This window comes from Colossoma macropomum, unplaced genomic scaffold (assembly GCF_904425465.1).
Source record: "Colossoma macropomum unplaced genomic scaffold, Colossoma_macropomum, whole genome shotgun sequence".
NCBI lineage: Eukaryota > Metazoa > Chordata > Actinopteri > Characiformes > Serrasalmidae > Colossoma > Colossoma macropomum.
In genome coordinates this window covers 32770133-32790104 of record NW_023494789.1, presented here as the reverse complement: position 1 = coordinate 32790104, position 19972 = coordinate 32770133, and the positions used below count along the sequence as shown (strand labels likewise).

The window sequence follows — 19972 nt, the reverse complement described above, 5'->3', positions numbered from 1 at the left end:
ATGCAAACATAAAGCAAACATGTACAAAGAGATACGTGCAGTTTTACCATCAAAACAGTCTTGCTAATGGCTAGTAGACAGGCAGGAGTAGGGGACAGAAAGCCATAGCTCAGTTCTGTTCTCACAACAAAGCTATTTTTGCTGGATGAATGGATTGTTTTTTTATTTTTTATTTTTTTATTGAGATGGGATATTAAGCTTATTATATTAAGCTTACTGGAAATAATAATAATAGTAACTTTTCCACAAAAAAATGACGTTTACATTAAAAAGACATCTAGTCTGTTAACTGCTCCACTAATATCTATAAAAATTTCTATTAAAACAATACGCTTAAAAATTTAGGTGCTCAAAAGGGTTTTTTCGGTGTGATCTTGTAGAAGAACCACTTTCGGTTGAGGGGAAAACTTTCAGTGGGTGGTTTATTGAAGAACCATTTTTTGTAAATGAGAAGTTTAAAGAACCTCCACATAATGTAAAAGTTTTAGGAAAAACCCTTAAATTTGTGTGGAACATTACAGAAGGTTCTTTAAACATTTTAAAGATTCTTCACGCTGTTAAATCTCTTTCAAACATGGTTCTTTAGGCTCCTCTAAAGAACCCTTTTTAAGAGTGTACATTAATAACATTATTAATAATTTCCATGCAAAGACTAAACTTTCAGGGGAACGTTATTTCCTCAGTGCAAATCCAATGTAGTCTGGATCCAACCTTAAATGTCCATTCACAAACCAATAGGTCCAGCATTCCAGCACATGCCTTGTTTTCTAGGTGCTACTAACTAGTGGTCCAGTCCCCCTATGAAAACATTCCAGACTGCGCTGAAGAATTGATCCAGGTTGCTAAGGGGCAGCCCACTGACCCAGTGAAAGATCTTGTATTCTAAAGGTTAATTCTAGAGTCAAGGGTTACCAGGAAACACAAAGGAAAATCACACTGGACACAACAAAGCGTAGCCAATTCTCTCTCTTTTGTGCTGTTTGAACACGTCTACTTGCTAACAACTTACAAAGTATCTCTATTAACGTAGTGCTGTAAGGCTAAATATTGGATGCAAAATATTGGATGCAAATGTTGGCTGAAATATTGACCTCTGCTTTATAACAGGGCAAAAGGCAGCAATCAGAGGATCCCATTAGCAGAATACAGTGAAATAACTAGTATTTCTAGTGCAGCAATCCTACTGAGAATGCAAGTGCTCAAAGAAATCTCATTTCAGTGAGCACGGTGCTCAATCTCAGACACTGCTGTGAAGTGGTGTGTCTGGCACACTCTGTTAGTCACACTTAATTATCACACTCATAAGATCAGTCAAAATAATCACAAATTATTTTTGTCAAAAATGTGCATGTCGCATAGAAATAGCAGCGCTTCAGCCATGCGTTTTGGCACACTGCAAGAAGGAATGTTGCAGTTTGACTTTTTCACGCTATGATAACCAGGTCAAAAAATATCACAGTATTACGGTATTAGGCAAACACTTAAAAACACACAAAAAGGTGGAGGAAATTAAAGGGAAATATGTTATGAAACATGAATATGCTTGTAATTTAACAAAGTGCATTGGCATTTTCCTTGAACATTAGTTTTAAGAATTTTTTTTCTTTAGAAAATAAGATTTTCTTTATTTTTTGTGAAGTGAGTTCTTCAGGTACAATACACCTTTGTACATCACAGTGTATGAAATAAACAATGAACAAAAGAAAACAAAGATTTAACCACATTTAAAGTGTTACTTTCTAAGACATCTGTAGGTCGCTGTGTTTACGGTAGTGGTTATCATGGGGTTAAAGCCCCAGATGGCTGCCCAAAAGTTAAACAGCTAATTTGCTAACATTTTTGCATGGAATCTCCCATTTTGTAGTTCTGTATTTTGCTATTTGCTATTTGAGAGGTTAGTTAGATTTCTGTTTACACATTCTTACAAACAATGTCTGTACCTCTCTGTGCTGTTGGCTGGCAGTGTGCAGCTCTGAACCAAGCAACTTTTGTAGATTAATGTTACACGATTATTAGTTAATTATTATAAAAGGTTAAAAACAAAGCACACTTTTTGCTTCATTTCGCTTGACTGAGCTGTGAAAGAGCCGTCACAGATTTGCAAAGTTGTTTGGTTTACTTATGGCCAGCAATGCCACGTGTGATATGACTAACTTGCAGTGTTGCATCTCCTGGCACTATGAGGTCCACATTCCCTGCAACCAGGCTGTATTCCAGTACAGATTACAGATTACCTGTTACAAATTGAATCTGTATTCTAATCCAAAGGATTATATATTGAAGTACTATATTAAAATGTTTCTTTTGGGTTATTTGTATTTTAAAAATGTTATGTACTTAAAATAAAGATGAGAAAAAAATAATTAATCTAGATGAATTTAATCTTACTGTAAAACTGTATTACTAACCAGCTGTTCAATTAAGACATACAACTATATTGGAATACTGGAATAGTGTGTCCCCTCAGATTTACATTCCTATTTTGTCCAGTTTTAGTTGATATTGTCCATCAGTTATGGCTGTGTGTTACTATTCCGTCTGATTAATTTACTGTGACGAATGGAAAAGTTTTTATCTAAACTCGAGTTTTTTAGTATTTACCTTACCTTGTCAGTTATAAGTTAACATTGTTGCCATGGTAAACAAAGACGAACACAGATCATCACTATAGTGATGAGCGCTTTTGATGTAGTCCTGCTAGTAGTGATCTGATTTTTATACTGTCTATAATCTGATAACTGCCTTTCTCTGTAACTGTAGTGGAATACAGTTACCCATTCTGTATCCTGATTATGTAACAGCGCTACATGTATCCTGTTACTACTCAATCCTGTGTAAATCGTGACACCAAAACAACCCTAACTGTGAGCTCTATTACTATTACTGCTGTGTGTGGCCTCTTCCACAGCGTATAGTAAAGTGAACAGGAACCAGCTATCCAGAAGCTTATCACTGCACATGCTTATCATTGCACACAATCAGTGTGACCCATAAAACCCCTCTCTCTCCCTCATATCCTTCAGTTTCTCCCATCCCAACTTTCTCCAGCTCATTGCATATGTGTATGTACCTACTTTAAGCCAATGTGTGCAGCCCAAGCTCAGATTAAAAAAAATCCTTTTCTCTTTTTGTCTCGCCTCCCCCACCTCTCCTTTCTCTCTCTCCTAATCCATCTAGTGGGGTCTCTACCTCCTAGCAGGAAGAGCAAGAAGAAAGGGAGCAGAAGAAAAGGGAAGCAAAAGGAAGAAAGGAGGAGTCAGCTGGGTATCAATTCACTTAACAAACGCCCTTTCTCTCCTTGCAGACCAGAGAGGCCAGTGTTACCTTGAGTGAGAGAGAGCGAGAGAGAGAGTGAGAGAGAGAGAGAGAGAGAGAGAGAGAGTGTGAGAGAGAGACTGCTACTCTCAATCAAACATCCCCCAATCACTATTCCCTACACTGGTCGATCAGGATCACTATATATAACTATTATGGGGGAAAAGGAATTCATGTCCGAGATGCTCAATATCACTGTTCCTTTTCCCGTATTGATATTGAAACCTTGAGTAATGACTGACACCAAGCCAATATTTTTCCTTTCAAAACTACTAAGCTTTAAATTGAGCTGTTTTAATTAAATCATTTCATGCACATCTACAAGTAGTCTATCATGCTTAACCTACTTTAGAACTGAAAATCGTATTGAACCTGAAAACATGCATGTAAGCTTTGTGCATGGCACAAACATTAACATATTAATATTAACATATAAACAAAATTCATATTCAGGCGCTCCTTATTTACACTATATCAAAAAATCCACCTTATTGTTTTGAAAGAAATTTTGAATTTTGTGTATTGTTACAACCCTAATTTAGAGAGGCCAGAGAAGGCAACCAATGGTCAGAGATATGCACGCACTGAGCTGACACAGTGCAAATGATTAAACATGTGGGAGAAGTGCTACATTCTCTTATTAAAAGAGCTTCCCTTTTACATTCCCATATCCTCTTTTCTCAATCGGAGCGATCAGACCTTAAACCACTGAAGAAAGACAAAGAATGACACAACTCGAGCTCACAATTTCCCTTAGTCAGGCCCTAAAGGCTGCCAATACAATGCATTAGAGGATGAAGCCAATGGAATACACCGCAGGTAGCAGAATGGTAAATCACCCTCTCCGCTCTGGCATTCAGTCAATGACTCTCTCACTCACACACACGCGCACACGCAGAGACACACAGAGAGTCAGTGTGAGTTACACACCAGTACATCACTGGCCTAAAGCCAAACTCTGCTATTGTACCACAGACTTCTGGTCAAACCAAAACCACATTCACACACACACACACACACACACACACGGACAAACACACACACACACACACACGGACAAACACACACACACACACACACACGCTGAGGCGGCCAGAGAACGTGACCAGAGTGTGTATCAGGTAAAGAGTGGCGGAGAGAATGAAAAGTCACGGCTGAATACAGAAGGATTAGGTTGAAGTCAAGAGAGAGGGAGTGTGTGAACGAGTGTGGTGTGTGTGTGTGTGTGTGTGTGTGTTTTGTGTGAGAGAACAGAGCTTTAGTCTCTAATATGTCAAATAAAAACTGCATTCTGTGAGCTGACAGAGGGCAACCAATGACCAGAGGCTTACACACACTGATCAGATTCAACAAAAGAGAGTGAGTGAGTGTGTGTGTGTGTGTGTGCGTGTGTGTGTGTGCGTGTCTGTCAACAAGAATTTGAGGCCCAGTGTGTAATAAGGCTGCAGAGAAATGAGACAAAGAATAGTGCGATCTTAAAATGTGACATCACCCTCTCACTCACACACACGCTCACGCACGCGCACACACACACACACACACACACACACACACACAGTAGACCATCAGAAATTCCCTTATAAATGGCTACAGATACACAATCATATCACTATCAGCAGATAACTGCTTAAAAACCTTATGAAGTTTGAACAGATGTTAGATTTGGTAAATAATTCAAACCTATATATGATGTATTTTTATTTTACTCTGAAAGAGCAGCATGTTCAGGCGATGCTGGGCTACTGTGTTAAACTGCCAATGTTTTATTCAAGTTACTGCATTTGTAACCCTACAGGAATTAAAGCTAGATTTCTCTCTAATGCTAATACACATGCATTTAGTCCCAGTTTCTACGTTTTACAAAAAGCGTTTATGTATCTGCATCGGCAGACAAAGTACAGTGCAAAAGTCTAACTAAGCATATTTTTCATCCATTTATCTTGGTAATAGGTCTGTCTGTGCTTGTAAAAACACCATATATATCATTAGAATAAATGCAAATGAACTTACAGAAAAAAGCAACTAGAATTTCTTTTTTTAATCAAAAAGTACTTATTATCTTGTGAGCTAGTTAGAGGAACAATGTTTGGTTCCAGACAACTACAATTAAAACTGGGCTCTGGACATGGTTAAACAAACACTCTGACATACTTAAAATACTACTTACTCAATTAATGTTTTTTGTGTTTATTCTAATATTAGTTTTTTCAGCAAACAAAGGCTTACAGAGCAGATAAACAGCTTTATAAATCCAATTTTCTCATGCAGCTATAACATTTGCACAGTACTGTATGTATATATGTGAAAAATATCAGATATCTGCATCAACCCATGATTCCTATATCAGTGCATCTCTACCACTGAGACAATTACACACCTCTATTATCTTAACAATAACTTAGTCAGATTGTATTATACATTCTCAAAAACATGGTTCTTCAGAGGATCTTCATAAAGAAAATGGTTTTATACAGAACCATGAACACTCAAATAACCCTTCGCATGATTATAGTGTACTTTGCGTCATGAAGGTTCGTCAGACTGATGGACAATGTGCTGTAGATGGTTCTGTATAGAACCTTTGAAAATGGTTCTATATAGCACCTAAAGGTTCTTCTATTGTTCTTCTAGTGTCTTTACTAAAAACACCATCTTTTTTAGAGTGTAGGCCATGTACTTACTTTATAATAAGCTTTAGTATGTAATACAGCTGAGATTTCATGGTGTTAAACCAAGCACATGGATTTTCTAACTGAGGCAATTTAAGTGTAAAGACATGTTAAAAGCTCCTTCGCTAACAAACAACTTAAAGCAGAGCACAAAACATTCAGCACGTACCAGTGAGATTCATGTAATTGGCCACAGTCATGTGACCAAAGCAACACTCTGAAACAATGTGTGTGTGTGAAGGGGGATGGGTAGAGGGTGTTTTTTAAACTGAACCAGGTGTTAAAGCCATAGGCACTGGAGGAACAATTCAAACCTCAGAGGCCTAAAAGTGTGCCATGGGGCTCATGCTAGTGTGAACATAAATATCACCTTTCAGCAAGCAGGTAACTAAACAGTGAAGAACGCAGAAGAGACTTGGGTACAGTACAAGAACAGACATCCCTAAGAAATCAACGTTATCTAACTCTTAACAGAGTGTTTAATGTGAAATGGTGCACTGTAGAGAAACTTACCGACTCCATGGGATGGAATGTTTACAACGCAAATAGTCAGTTTATTTACTATCCAAGATGACCACTGAACCTACACGTGTCTATATTATATATATATATATATATATACATACACACACATATACATGCATACATACATATACATACACAAAACATATACACATATACATATATACATGTATATATACATGTACATGTATATATATATATATATATATATATATATATATATATATATATATATATATATATAGACATGATAATTCTAAAACAGTAGGAAGTCCAAAAAAATTGTTTGGGTTCTGTTTTGCACTGCAAATACCACTCTGCCATTAACGTATTTTAAAAATACATTTTAGGTCAAAGCTTCATTTCAAAAGTGTCATAAAACAATGTCCTATGGATCAGGCAGTGCATCCATAGCCATTTTGTGATGGTGTCTTTAGAATGGTATATTTTAAATCCAACCACTCTGAATGACACTGTTTACATCTCAACCATTTAATTATGCAGAAACTTTGGAAAATAAGTGAAATCCTGCTCGTGTTAATGTAATTTTAAAAACTTGAAAGCTTTGCTTTTTAAACTGGTCCATTCATGTTCACACAATGTAATCGGCAGCTGTGCTTTTAAAGTGAGTTATGATGTTTTCTTGTGACAGCAGCATTAAGCAAATCAATTGAATTCCATTTGAATGAACCAGATTCGGAATCAGACAGAAGACCATGTGCGTTTGCAGTTTTCTCATTAACATCACCAGAATCTGATGCCTGAACACATGTCTATACACACTTTCTTTCTGAGCTAGTTCTGACTGAAATCTCTTTATTAATATCTATGGTTCTTTATACACCTTGAAATTAAAGTTCAATAAACGTGTCAAAAAAGGAACTAATATCTGAGTAACACAGGTACAGGAAAGACACAGACACCCACAGATACAACACACTGCATTAATGTGTGTATAGGTGCACGAGTCTGGTTCTGGCTAAGGCACAGACTGCTTATTATGCGTCTGCCCAGGAAGGCCAAGCGCTATAAATACACAGCACTAGTGCTGTTAGCAAATACACCTGGCCACCATATACACACATACACACACGGCCACAGAGAAACATCCACACACTTGCGCTTACTTCAGTCCAACTATGCAGTAAAAACACATTCCATATAATGCTGTCAGACTTTAACTATCATCTGCGGCACCCAGATAAAACTCCAAAATTCCCGTAAAAAATTTCACACCAGCACACAGCCATTCACGACCCAAATTCCACACGTTCACCACACAAACGTTCTGCTGAGGCCTTCTAACCGAGCATGGTGTGACACACTGAGCCTGTGTGTGAGAATGAGAGAGAAATAAAAGAAACAACACACAAATGTAATAAATCATTAAATGTTTGCTGTCTGAAGTCTGTTCTGCACTAGATTTAAAGCAGTTAATGGAAGCTTATAGCAAAGAATGAGCATCATGTAAACTTCATGCATAAACTTTGTTAGGTTGTTAAGTGATCTCAAATAGACTTATGTGGTTTCTGACTCTGCGTGACACGGTTATGAAAAAAATGACAAAAATTAAGCTTAAAGATGTCTGCGTCTACTGTTTTCAGCTACAAAAAGTCCAAAGACAAACATGACTTGCACTCTATCTGCTGAGAAAGTAGTTCATTAAAACACGCAAAGGATCAGGGAAATGGATATATCTCTGTCTTTTAGAGTTTATTTGCTAATTAGTGCTATTATAGTGAGAAATGATGACCGACGCACAGAAATGAAACAGTATTACTTCGCTTTGCTATGTAACAGTTCAATAGGTACTACAGTAGATATGACTGCAATAATGATTAACACATGCTTCACTCTACAGCTGTTGTTGACTTTGTGGAGAGTGAGAGAGAAAAAGAGAGAGAGGAAAGAGACAAGGGGGGAGAAAGGGGGAAAGAAAAAGAGGGAAAGAAAGAAGGGAGAAAGGGAAGATAGAGAAGAGACAAATGAGAAGAGGAAGAGACAAGAAAGAAAAAAGACAGAAGACAGCTAGAGAGATAGAAAGGAAAGAGACAGGTAACAAAAAGATGGGAGAGACAGAGGAGTGGAGAGAGAGACAGGTGAGAGAAGAGAGAGCAAGAGAGGAGAGAAGAGAGAGAGAAGAGAGCGAGAGAGCGAGAGAGAGACAGAGAGAGAGAGACAGAGAGAGAAACAGAGAGAGAGAGAGAGAGAGAGAGAGAGAATGAGAATGAAAGGCCCAGCAGTCAGAGGGCTGAGAACAGATGAGGTGAGACAGACATTTCATCTTTATGACTGTGTGTGTTTGTTGGTTTGCGTGTGTGTGTGTGTGTGTGTGTGTGTGTGTGTGTGTGTGTGTGTGTGTGTGTGCGCGCTCACGGTGGTGTGAGATAAGCCTGCATCAGTGTGTGAGTGTAAAATATGGATCTGAATTCAATCAAAGGCGTGTAATCTGGAGTGTTTAGCTGAGCGGTGAACATGGCCTGTGTTACAGAAAACCATTTAACAGATTAAAACTCCAAATCTGCACACCAGAGAGTGTGTGAGAACCAGATAAGCACTTCAGCAGCCACTCGCAACCGCACACACAAATCTGCTGCCTCGCTCAGCTGCCTCGTCGTAGAAATTATGATGCAAACACAAAAACACACATATGCCTCTCTAATACCCTTCGTACTGCGACTGTGTCCTCATCTCTAGTAATGGGACTTGTCAATGCACTTCTGCAGTATGAAGGTCATGTGTTTGTTTCTATTAATAAACTAACAATGCCTGCCTTTCAGGGCCCAACTGATATGACAGGCATCATTAGCAACCTGCAGTGTTATCGGTATCAGCCAATAATATTTCAAATACTTCCTGATGATGAGGCAAAACGCTACACAGTGCTACTCAATATGAGGCGCACTCTGTTTACCCATATGACAGTAATACAGGCTGAACTAGCCAATGTGAACACAAAACACCATCATGGTAAGTAAGAAAAGAAACATATAAACTTAACCTTTAGTATGAGAGAAGAAAACTTTTTTTCTATGAAGAGAACTAATAAAAAATAAGAATAATAAGAATTTAAACCAAAAGCGCAATGCACTCTGGGTAGCTGCACCTTCAGTGTAAAAAATGTGTTATTCATGTTATTTTAGACTGAAAATTTCTGCTGTTTAAGAAGTTAGACAACTGAGAACCGATGCTCATATCAGTGAGGTAAAAGCACCGTTTAACTAAAACTACTGTATTTATAAAATTAAAACATAACTATAAATATGAAATGATATGGATCTCCAGTTACCAGCATTCGTAGCCCCTTAAAATCAATATAGGCCACAAATTTTTCATCTTGGTCAGCCCTACTGCCTGTGCCTGTTTGAGTGTGTGGAAGGGTCTGACAGAATTGGGCAATTAATCATGTTCCACTGTGTCTCACACTCACACCTGCACGCACACATGCACGCACACATGCACGCGCGCACGCACACACACACACACACACACACACACACACACACACACACAAACAACTCCGTCATCTCTGTAATATTGACTCATGACCTTCGCTAACCAGAGGTCTGGGGTCATATCAGAGTCATGGGGTCAAGCAGGTCTACTGACCACAGCTTCACCTCTGACCTATTGACTGAGTAATTTATGATGGCTAAAGCATGTGCCAATATGTACTGGTTTGGTAAAAAGGTTTCTTTGTGCCTTCACTGATAAAACTGTCATTAGGAAGTTCAGGAATGCTGTGGCTGGTCGCTGCTGTATGTATCTGATGCATCACAGCCCAGTTTTCTATGGTGGACTGTAGATAAACGTATTGACTCAAACTTAAACTTAATGACTCATATTTATTTCAGTGGTTGTGGTGTCATGATGGCTTCAGGTCAAATACAGCCATTTTATTCACAATAAAAAAATAGCTCAGTTTTTGTGTATAATGTTGATAACGGTAAAGTAACAGCAAATATGAAAAATATATATATTTACTTGTGTACCTGTTTGCCTCATAACCCCCTGGACGTAAATCACCACTATGAATGTGTTCAGGCAAAGTATTCACTTGCTTTTAGAGGCATTAAGCTCTTTGGCTGTCTGGTTCCTATTACCACTGCTGTAAACATTCCTGACTTGGTAAGTTTCTCAACTACAGCAAATTTCACATGAAATCACTCTGAGTGGGGGCAACTGTATAAGCGCTGGCCCTATCATCAGGAGATCGCGAGTTCAAAACCTGGTGATGCTACGGCCGGGAGTCCAAGAGAGCACAATTGGCCTCGCTCTCTCTGGGTGAGCAGGATGTGCCCCCCCCGCCCCGTGTAGTGGGTGGAATTGGATACGTCTAAATTGGGGAGAAGTCGCTAGCATGTTAGCTCAAGGTTTACACATTAGCTTGTGGCTTGAACATTAAATTGGGGCAGCACTGGTACGAACAACTCATCAGCACAAATATACACACATCACCGTCCTCAGCCAGTCAGTGTAACTAGAAGGAAACAGTCAAACAACTCTGTGCGGTGGTGGTTAAGCCATACTTCCTGCTTTTCGCTTTTCTCACAGTACACAGCATTTGCTTTGATTTGGTTACATTCTGAAGCACAACATGTGTTTAGTGTTTTTAATGCTGCTTAGAAACCAGCTTGAATGGATCAGGAAAAACTGTTCTGTTCTAAAATCTGTTCTTAAATATTGTTCTTTTATGATCCTTATGCTAAAATAAAATGAAAAAGATTTTATTTAAAGAGACCATGTCATCAAAAAACAAATTCTCTTTGCTTTTTTGAAATAAAAGTTTAAAAGTAGTACAAACATGTCATTCACTCCTCAGCCCACACAGACCATACATACAAACACAACTGAAAAACAGTTTTGAATTCACTATTTCTGTGCTGTCATGAAAAGCAACATGTTTACATTTTTACATATCCACCTATTCAACCTACTGCAGTATAGCCCCGCCTACTCATGCTCAACTTATAAGGAGTGCATCAGTGTGGACTGCATTTTGAATGAGGTGCCATTAGGGCTGGGCAATAAAACGATAACGATAATTATCGCGATATAACTTTCCTCGATAGAACAATAAATGTTCGATAAATTTGATATAATACACCATTTTTACACTTCCACGTTCAGCGAAAGCCCTGGTGGCGTTTTCTACTGCAAGGAAAGCGACACTACTCTGCTGTCGCCAGGAGAGGGCGCACTTCTGAGTTTTTCAACATGATTAGAGAGGGAGGGAGCGACGAGTAAAATGAGTCACCAAATATACTTTAGCAACGGCTGAAACGCGGAGTTATACACTCCCTGTTTCAGTGGAGCGACCGGCGATCTGTTCTCCTGTGACCGAGTGTGAGTGACGAGATAAGTGGCGTAACTGTACTGTCCTACAGTGAACTCACCTCTTTCCTAACATCCTAAAAAGCTTTAGTAGCATTAAATCACGTCTGCTCCTCACAACTAAAGCGCTGTTACAGCGCCAAACAGTCATATGTTAGTATTAGTGCATTCCTGAGCAACGAAAGTGAAAGAAAGAAGTGCGTTCATGTGAGTTACAGCCCAGATTTAAACGAAAGTAAACTGAAGCTGTGAGGCATTGGAGAGCGGGAGAGCGCTAGCTTTCCAGGCTAGCTGTTTTTAGCTGCTGGCTAACTTGAAGCAGCGCTCCGTCACTCATACAACATGGCGAATTGATGTTACTGTAGATCAAACAAGGCAAAAAAGCACCAATTTCAGTTTAAACGTACCTAAAAGGAGGACTCTGTTTGACTGGTGTTGATATATTTCGGTTCACCCCTCAAATTACTATAGAGAAACCCAGACATCGCTAGCTGGTGTCTGAATACTGTGATATGCTCTGAGATGGTGTGGTAGGAGTGATGGCAGTAAGGTGGTGTGATCCATCACTGACATACCGAGCCAGCTAATGTTTGCTGTTCGTACTAAGCTGATGTTGTTGAGAAACTGAAGAGTTTAGCACTGTTGTTGGCCACTTTTTTAGTATTTGTAACTGGATAGCCTAGCATTCGTCACCAGACAGCTAAAATAATCTGTTCTCTTTCTTAAATTATGACTATTACAAAAATTGCTTTTCCAGCTGGTAAAAACAGCTCTGACACTTTCTCCCACTATCCCAAGACAGATTTGTGAAATGTTCCACTATTTGCCGAGTGTTTGCCATGTTCTGACCATAAAGGATACTTTAAAACAGCAACTGACCACCCAGGAGCAAAAATCAGCTTTCAAACTTAAAAGAAATAATGATTTGACGTTTATCACGATATGTATTGTTACTGAACGATACGAATTTTGTTTATAGTGATAACATTTTTGGCCATATTGTCCAGCTCTAGGTGCAATACAGGACAGCCAATTAGAGATGAGCTTCATTTACATATTCCAGTCATAGAGTCACAGTAACCAAAACAGCCTGTTTAATTCTAAGGGATAAAGAGAGGTTGGAAAATGAACTTAAAAATAAATTATGACTGTTTCTGCTAAATATAATCACACCAACATTATAACCTCAGGGCAAAAATACACAGCAAGAAAAATGTAAGATATTACGCTTTAAATATTTTGCTTTGGAAATAATTAAATAAACAAGCATCAACTTTATTAATTAGTTAGTGTTAGAAAACAATTTCAAAAGCTTTTAAGTAAAAAATGTCAACCACAGTAGGATCAAACCTTTAACTGGTACTGCATATTGTTCCTGTGATCAGAAACAACAAGTATATTGGATATCACAGTGAGGTTTATAGTACACAGATGAAGCCCATTCCTGAACTAGAGAGAGGAATGGGCTTGGATGCATATTTTTACAAACACTGATATGATAATAACCTCCAAATATACTGTGAGACCATTTTAAGCAGCATCGAACACCATGACGCATGAGTTCTTTCCCCAGTCAGCACAAACTCCTACAGACAGACCACAGATGTACATAGAAACTAAATAAACTGAGTGTTTTCAAACCCGAGAAAAGGCGGCAGGGGTTGGAAAGGGGTCATCCTAAGCTCTGAGTGCTCAGTTAAATCAAAGTCGCTCAGAGAAAAAGAGAGAGCGAGTGAGAAGAAAAGAGATTAAGAGAGTGAGCAAAAGAGAAGACGACAGCCAAGCCCCGGTCCCAGAGGACTCTGATGGCAGAGAAGACGGGATCAAGATTCTCTAAATGAATTAAGAGAGCGAGCGAGGCAGCGAGAGAGAAAGAGGGACTTGAGAAATCTAGTCAGACGAACTAATGATGTTCCTGTCTGACTGAATAATGAAAGGAGAGAGAGGGAAAGAGAGGGAGAGAGAGCAAGCTAAGGCAAGAGAAAGAGCGCTAGAAAAAGCCTAGATTGCAGTGTGCATTTCTTCAACCAATGACTTGGCATCCAAATAAATAAATAAATAAATAAATAAAAAAAATCTGACAAGAATCACACCTTTAAGTTCATCTCAGTGACTGCACCCACGCCTGCTTTTCCACGGGCTGGCAAACCCCACCTACAGGTGCCTAATTTAAAGTGACAGAGCTCATAAATCATCGCATTACATGCAGAATCCCAACAGGTGTGGGCAGCAAAATGTGACACATGGAAAGCTGAAAATGAAAAGGCTCTTCCAAATGTGATGAGGTGACCATTATCCCGGCCAGAGAATGAGCTTCCACTAACAATGAACAACGCGTACCAAACTCACTACAGCGAGGCTCCGCGCGGTCATTCTGAGCAGGAAGGCTGAACTAGGGGGAGGTTATTAAAACCAGCTCAAAATCACAACTTTTAATTCCCAACAGCACAAGACTGTGAGTCACAGCATTATTATCCATGTACAGGGGTTTTGAGAACATCCATTTAAAAGAGCCCATGTCAGAACCAGGACAGCTGCATACTGAGCTAATAAACAATAGCAGCCACTGAGGAACAGTGCAGAATTAGTAGAGTCTGGAAATAATCAAATGCTACACTGATACTGACAGGTAATTATATATCTAGGCTAGTTCAATATTGTCAATAGTTTACAGCAGCTGCACTGGTAACTCTTATTTAAAAAGAGTGCAAAGGACACATGGTTTAACTCTGATAAGCCACAATCTCTACTCTATACATATCTGCACACACTCAGAGCAAGTCTGTTTCCTTCAGTTTTGAAGCTGATAACACAGAACAATTACATGTAACCTTCAAACATTACCACAAAGCGATATGAACATCTTATTCTTCGTAAATTCTCATTTACAAAGCTTTAATGCTTTGTAAACGGTATTACAAGGAAAGCACGGCTGGGAAAATCCAGGCAGAAGCCAGCAAACATGTTTATGCGATGAGCACCCTTAATTATTGTTATACAGGGAGATTCACTGGAAAGAGGCCCTGAATATTCTGTTGTAATCCCATTAGGATGAAGCAATCTGAACCAAAAAAATATGCTACATACCTTGACGCATGTGCGTAATCGACTGCATTACAGGCGATGCTGGAAGTGATCTCCGTTTTCTGCCAGACACATTTCGATGCCATGCTCCATGTTCCTGAACATTCCTTGCCTGAACAACGGCACCTACCTCATCACTCCGATGCAGGGGCATCCCGGCTTGTTCGAAGCTCCATATACTGAGGAGCACCTTGCACGCTGTTTCGGTCAGATTGCTTCGTCCTAGTGAGAGTTATTACAGAATATTCGGGGCCTCTTTCGAGTGAATCTCCCTGTATTTACTATCACTGAGGTGTTTTGCTGCAAAAAACATTCAGCTTTGGCAAACACAAAAATAACATTTCTAACTTATCAGAAAACTGATGTGGATTTATTGGACAATGATTTTTCTACTCCTTCTTTGTTAAAGGACAGTTCGACAGAGGGTAACCACCCACGCATCCAACCACTATGTATCCAAATCAGTTACAAGAACTCACCGAGTTGATGCATGCGAGTTCCTTGTTGAGGAGCCAGGGCAGAGACAGTTTGCCTTCTCCCCTGTAGCAGGACTGGATCCTCTCCTTGATCTTCTCCTTAATGCGCCTCAGTGTGAAGAGGCACAGGGCGGACTCTTTCGGAGGCTTGGCTCTGTTCTTCTGGCCCTGGGAGAAGACGGTGAACAGGATGTCCTCGTTCTCAGACACCCCCAAAGAGTTGGCCAGTTGTCTGCCGGGCTTGCTCAGGTAAGCATCCTGGATCAGGCGGTATTCCACACCGTCCTTGGTGCAACCGATGGGGAACTCCACATAGGAGTAGAACTTGGGGTCATCCACACAAAGGCGCACAATCTTGGACGTGAAGAACTGTTCCCCACTGGCATCTGGTGAGGTCAGCTGTGTGTCCAGCTGCAGGGTTAGATAATAGACAAACTGTTCGCTGCTGAAGCCATAGACATAGTAGATGTCAAAGGCTGGGAACTTGGACAGGGTGTCCGAAGGGATCTTGAGCTGCGAGGAGACAAACTCGTCCTGGTAGACAAAGCTGAACATGTCAGCGTTCTCCTCGTTGGCCATCAGCTTGCGGCTAGAGAGAGTTGGGAAGTATTCTGACTTCCCGTCGATTGGGGTTCCGATGAAGAGTTTGCTGCGGGATCCTTCCGAGATGATGACTCCAGACATGGTTCCGGATTCAGCCACGCTGGACAGGTAGTGCTCCTTGCGGTGGTGCGGTTCTCCCAGTTTGAAGAGGTCATCCAGCCGCAGGAACTGACAGATGCCCTGCGAGGTGCTTCCGCAAGCGATCAGTCGATTTTGGCCATAGTCTACCAGCAGCAGCTTATTGACATTGTTGGTCTGGGACAGGTCATGCGGGCAGGATTGGACGCTTGGCGGAGGGTAGCATTTTTCGTTATCCACTACCGGGCCGGTCATGTGACTCCTCAGCTTGGTCAAGTTGCTCGAGAGCTTGTAGATCCAGTTAACGGCACCAACGTATACCTCGCCAGTGGTGTTATGAATGGCCAGATGGGTCAGGCCCCATTCTAACGGAGAGAATGTTTGGAAGGGCTCTGCAGCTCCTCCAGCAGGAGTAAGGGAGAAGGAGAGGGTCAGCAGCCCAAGAAGGAGCACTCGCCCTGGGCTGAGGGCGCAGCACAGCCCCAGCTGAGGCCACATATCGGCTCTGGTCTGCACAAGAGAAGGTTAGGTCCTCTTTCTGTGTCAGTCTCTCCAAGTCTTGCACTGTTTAGTATATACTTATCTATTTAACTGACAAGAGTGGCCAGAAACACAACTCTTATTGATCCTGCGTCCTCTTCTCTCCTCTCAAAGCTGTCATTTACTGCAACATTTGCAACAACTCGGCAGCCAGTGGCCCTACAAGGCAAAAAAAAGAAGAGAAAAACATTATGAGTACAAATGAAACACTTACTATTGATTATGCATCATACTTGAAAGGCAGGGAGCGAGTAGAAAAGTTAAGACGACATCATCCATGCAAAATAAATGGCTCAAAGTAATGTGGTCAGAGGGGGCGAAACCTTGACAACATTTAATTACTAAGACGAATGGTGAGGAGGCTCAAGATGGATTAGGAGACGCACTGTACACAAACTCATCATTGGATACCAGTGCAACAGCAGATGCACTGTGGTGCTCTCTTCAATGAATTCATAACACATCCATTATCACAAAGTGTCTGAGAGGAGCTTTTTGCAGATTAAGTATTTTCTCCCTCCCTTTCTCGCTCTCTCTCTCAGTATGCCTTTGCTGAGAGATACTGGAAGATGAATGCTCCTCAGCAAACATGGAAACTTACTGGTCTTTCATAAATATTTTACATTTCTTTTTTAACCATTAATAAAGCTACACTCAATCAGACTAAAATATCTGTTTATATGATGCTTGCATTTTTACAAATAATAGAACAAATAATTTGTTATTTTCCCCCATTTATGTTTGTAATTTCAGTATTACACAACATGCATTTGTGAGACGTCCTTGTTCATATCAGCCATATGGAACAAACAGTCGCCGTCCTAACAAAACCAGGTACCTTCACAATGGTATTTTTACAGAGGAAGGGGAAATTGTTCTTAACTCTTAAAGCCAATGTAATAGGAATTTATTCCAGGTCATTTTGGACCATGTTGATTGGTCCATTCTTCATAAAATGTTCATACAACATAAACAACAACCGCTGTGCTTCATCACTTGAAGATGAATCCCAAAAAATAAATAAATAAATAAATGAGAAAGCAGCAAAAATAAAGGAGACAGAAGAACCATAAGGACCAGGTAAGATTCCCTGCTACATGTTGCACTGCCAATTTTGCTAGTTAACACTGTCCTGCACATGGAGACATGGCCCAGTTCTCTGACACTACAGATAATTTGCTTAGAGAGCGGGGCACAGCCACGAATTGTGATTGCATTGTGTATTTCACTGTTATAGTGTTTAATAACATCTACCACTTTTAAACAAGTGATACATTTTTAGGTATGACTGAAGCTTTAAAGAAGATTTGAAAAAAACAAACAAAATTTAAGCTTCCTTAGTAGACACACAAGTTCTGAGACTTTTTTGCAGCCCTATTATCCCACCCTGCGCCACGGACGCCAGTTTGAGACCCACTGCCCTGTTAGTAAGAGTTAACAGTGAGCTTGTTCAATACTGTACCATGACTCAGCACAAAAGTATATTTGAGATTGGTGGGAAATACCGAACAGTGACAAAACCCTTAATCTATCATAATCTATCATATCAGCTTTCCTTACCAAACATGATGACTCCTTAAAACTGCTCAGCAAACTACGCTGAATGACGAAGATAGCCATACCATCCTCACAAGCCAAATCTTTGTCTCTATATACTTCATCCAAATGGAATGGCTTTATCTGATGACCTTGTCCAACAAATCTCTTTCCCACCATTCCTAGTCCAGCAATGGATTCCCAGCGTAGGGGGGGATTTCTACATTTTAACACCACTTATTCCTAATTCAGCACACACTCTTCTTGGAAGCGGTCAGGAAAAACACAGGACTGCAGCCAGCCCTCAGCCAAAGCTCAATAAGACCGAAATGTAGGTTAAAGCTGCCCGGAGAACGTAATTATCCGCGCTAGTGAGTAGTCATGCTGTTAATTCCAAATGTGGTATGTAAAATGATTAATTATTAATAGCCTTCTTAAACAGCAAAGAAAAAGGGTTTTACCAAGGGAAAACAAAAAACATGCCATTTGACCCATTTAATAAACATCTCTCTCTTTTTTCCTTTTTAAAGGAGTTTTCAGCAGTGAAGAGGTTTGGTCCATGTCCATGTATGGAGACTTAACCTTTCTGCATGTGTCAGTAAGTAGGGTGTGTAAATGATCCATTGGTTTTACTCAGCATTGTCAAATGTAGGTTAATGTCATGCTTCACATCCTCTATTATATTCAATATCTAGGCTAGTGAGCCGAGACCTTCTGGTGCAAGAAGGTTAACGTAGCCCATTAGGTCAGTGGGCGAGAGCAAGACTGACTGTGATTATTTTCATTCCGTGAGACAAACAATTAGGCCACCGAGACTCACTATACATGAATGCACTGCTGTTAAAAGGCATAGTTTGGCATAAATATCTAACATGCAGAGTTTCTCCTTTTTTCTAAAATATAGTCAATCTGTCAAAACACGTTTGAAGTTTGCTTCAAATTCCCCACTAATATCTTTGAAAACTTGGCCCATATCATGAAAAACTTCACTGTCCTCACTGTTCTATACCGTCGAATCAGCTGTCTATATAAAGAAACTAAGCTTCAAAAACAGCCCATTTTGAATTCACCTGTTGGCACGCAAACCATCACATTTTCATAAACATGCCAAATCCACCCACAGCAGTTTAGCCCCACCCATTCACACTGGATTTATGTGTGGGCTGCTTTTTGAATGAGACACAACACAATACAGCCAATCAGCACAGAGATAATTTACATCTTTTTAAAAACACAGTTACAACAGTGCATTTAATTATAAGGCATAGAAAGAGGTCAGAAAATGGAATTTTGACTTCTGGTGCATAAAACCACATAAGCACTATAAGTGCATCTCAGGGGAAAAAATAAAATACGAGAATAATGTAGGATATAGAGCCCTTAAAAAAAAAGGGAAAAAAATATAAAAAAAATAGCTAATAAAACACTAGCAATCATCTTGAAGCCTGAATTTTAGTCGTACTTTGTCAATTTTTATAGATAATAATATGCCAAACAGTGTCAGAAACCTCAATTTCACAACTTTATACGATTTGAGGTAAGAGATGACTTCAGCATACATTTTGCAAGATGCTATTTGGTGGGATAAAAGTTTCCATTACCGTTTAGCTACATTAGCCTTATGGCTCCAGAGAAAAATTAAAGACGAAAACATCAGGCATCAAAAATGTCACAACTACATGTGAAAACTGTACAAATGTGTTTTTTGCTGAACTGTTCCTTTAAGGCAATTCAAACTATCTTGCATATTCTCATACTCATGTAGGTGTTAGAGTAATCTACACAAATCAATACCTCCTTCCTGCTCTGCTCCAG

At 39.8% G+C, this 19972-nt stretch overlaps 1 protein-coding gene across 1 annotated transcript in view; it reads right to left on the bottom strand.

Moving 5' to 3' along the window:
* Positions 1-19972, bottom strand: part of plxna1b (plexin A1b) — a 198764-nt gene that overhangs the window by 146881 nt on the left and 31911 nt on the right. Inside the window, exon 2 of the mRNA XM_036571021.1 lies at positions 15404-16780. Coding sequence (XP_036426914.1) covers positions 15404-16579 — 1176 coding nt within the window. The 5' untranslated portion in view covers positions 16580-16780. The remainder of the gene's footprint in view (positions 1-15403; positions 16781-19972) is intronic.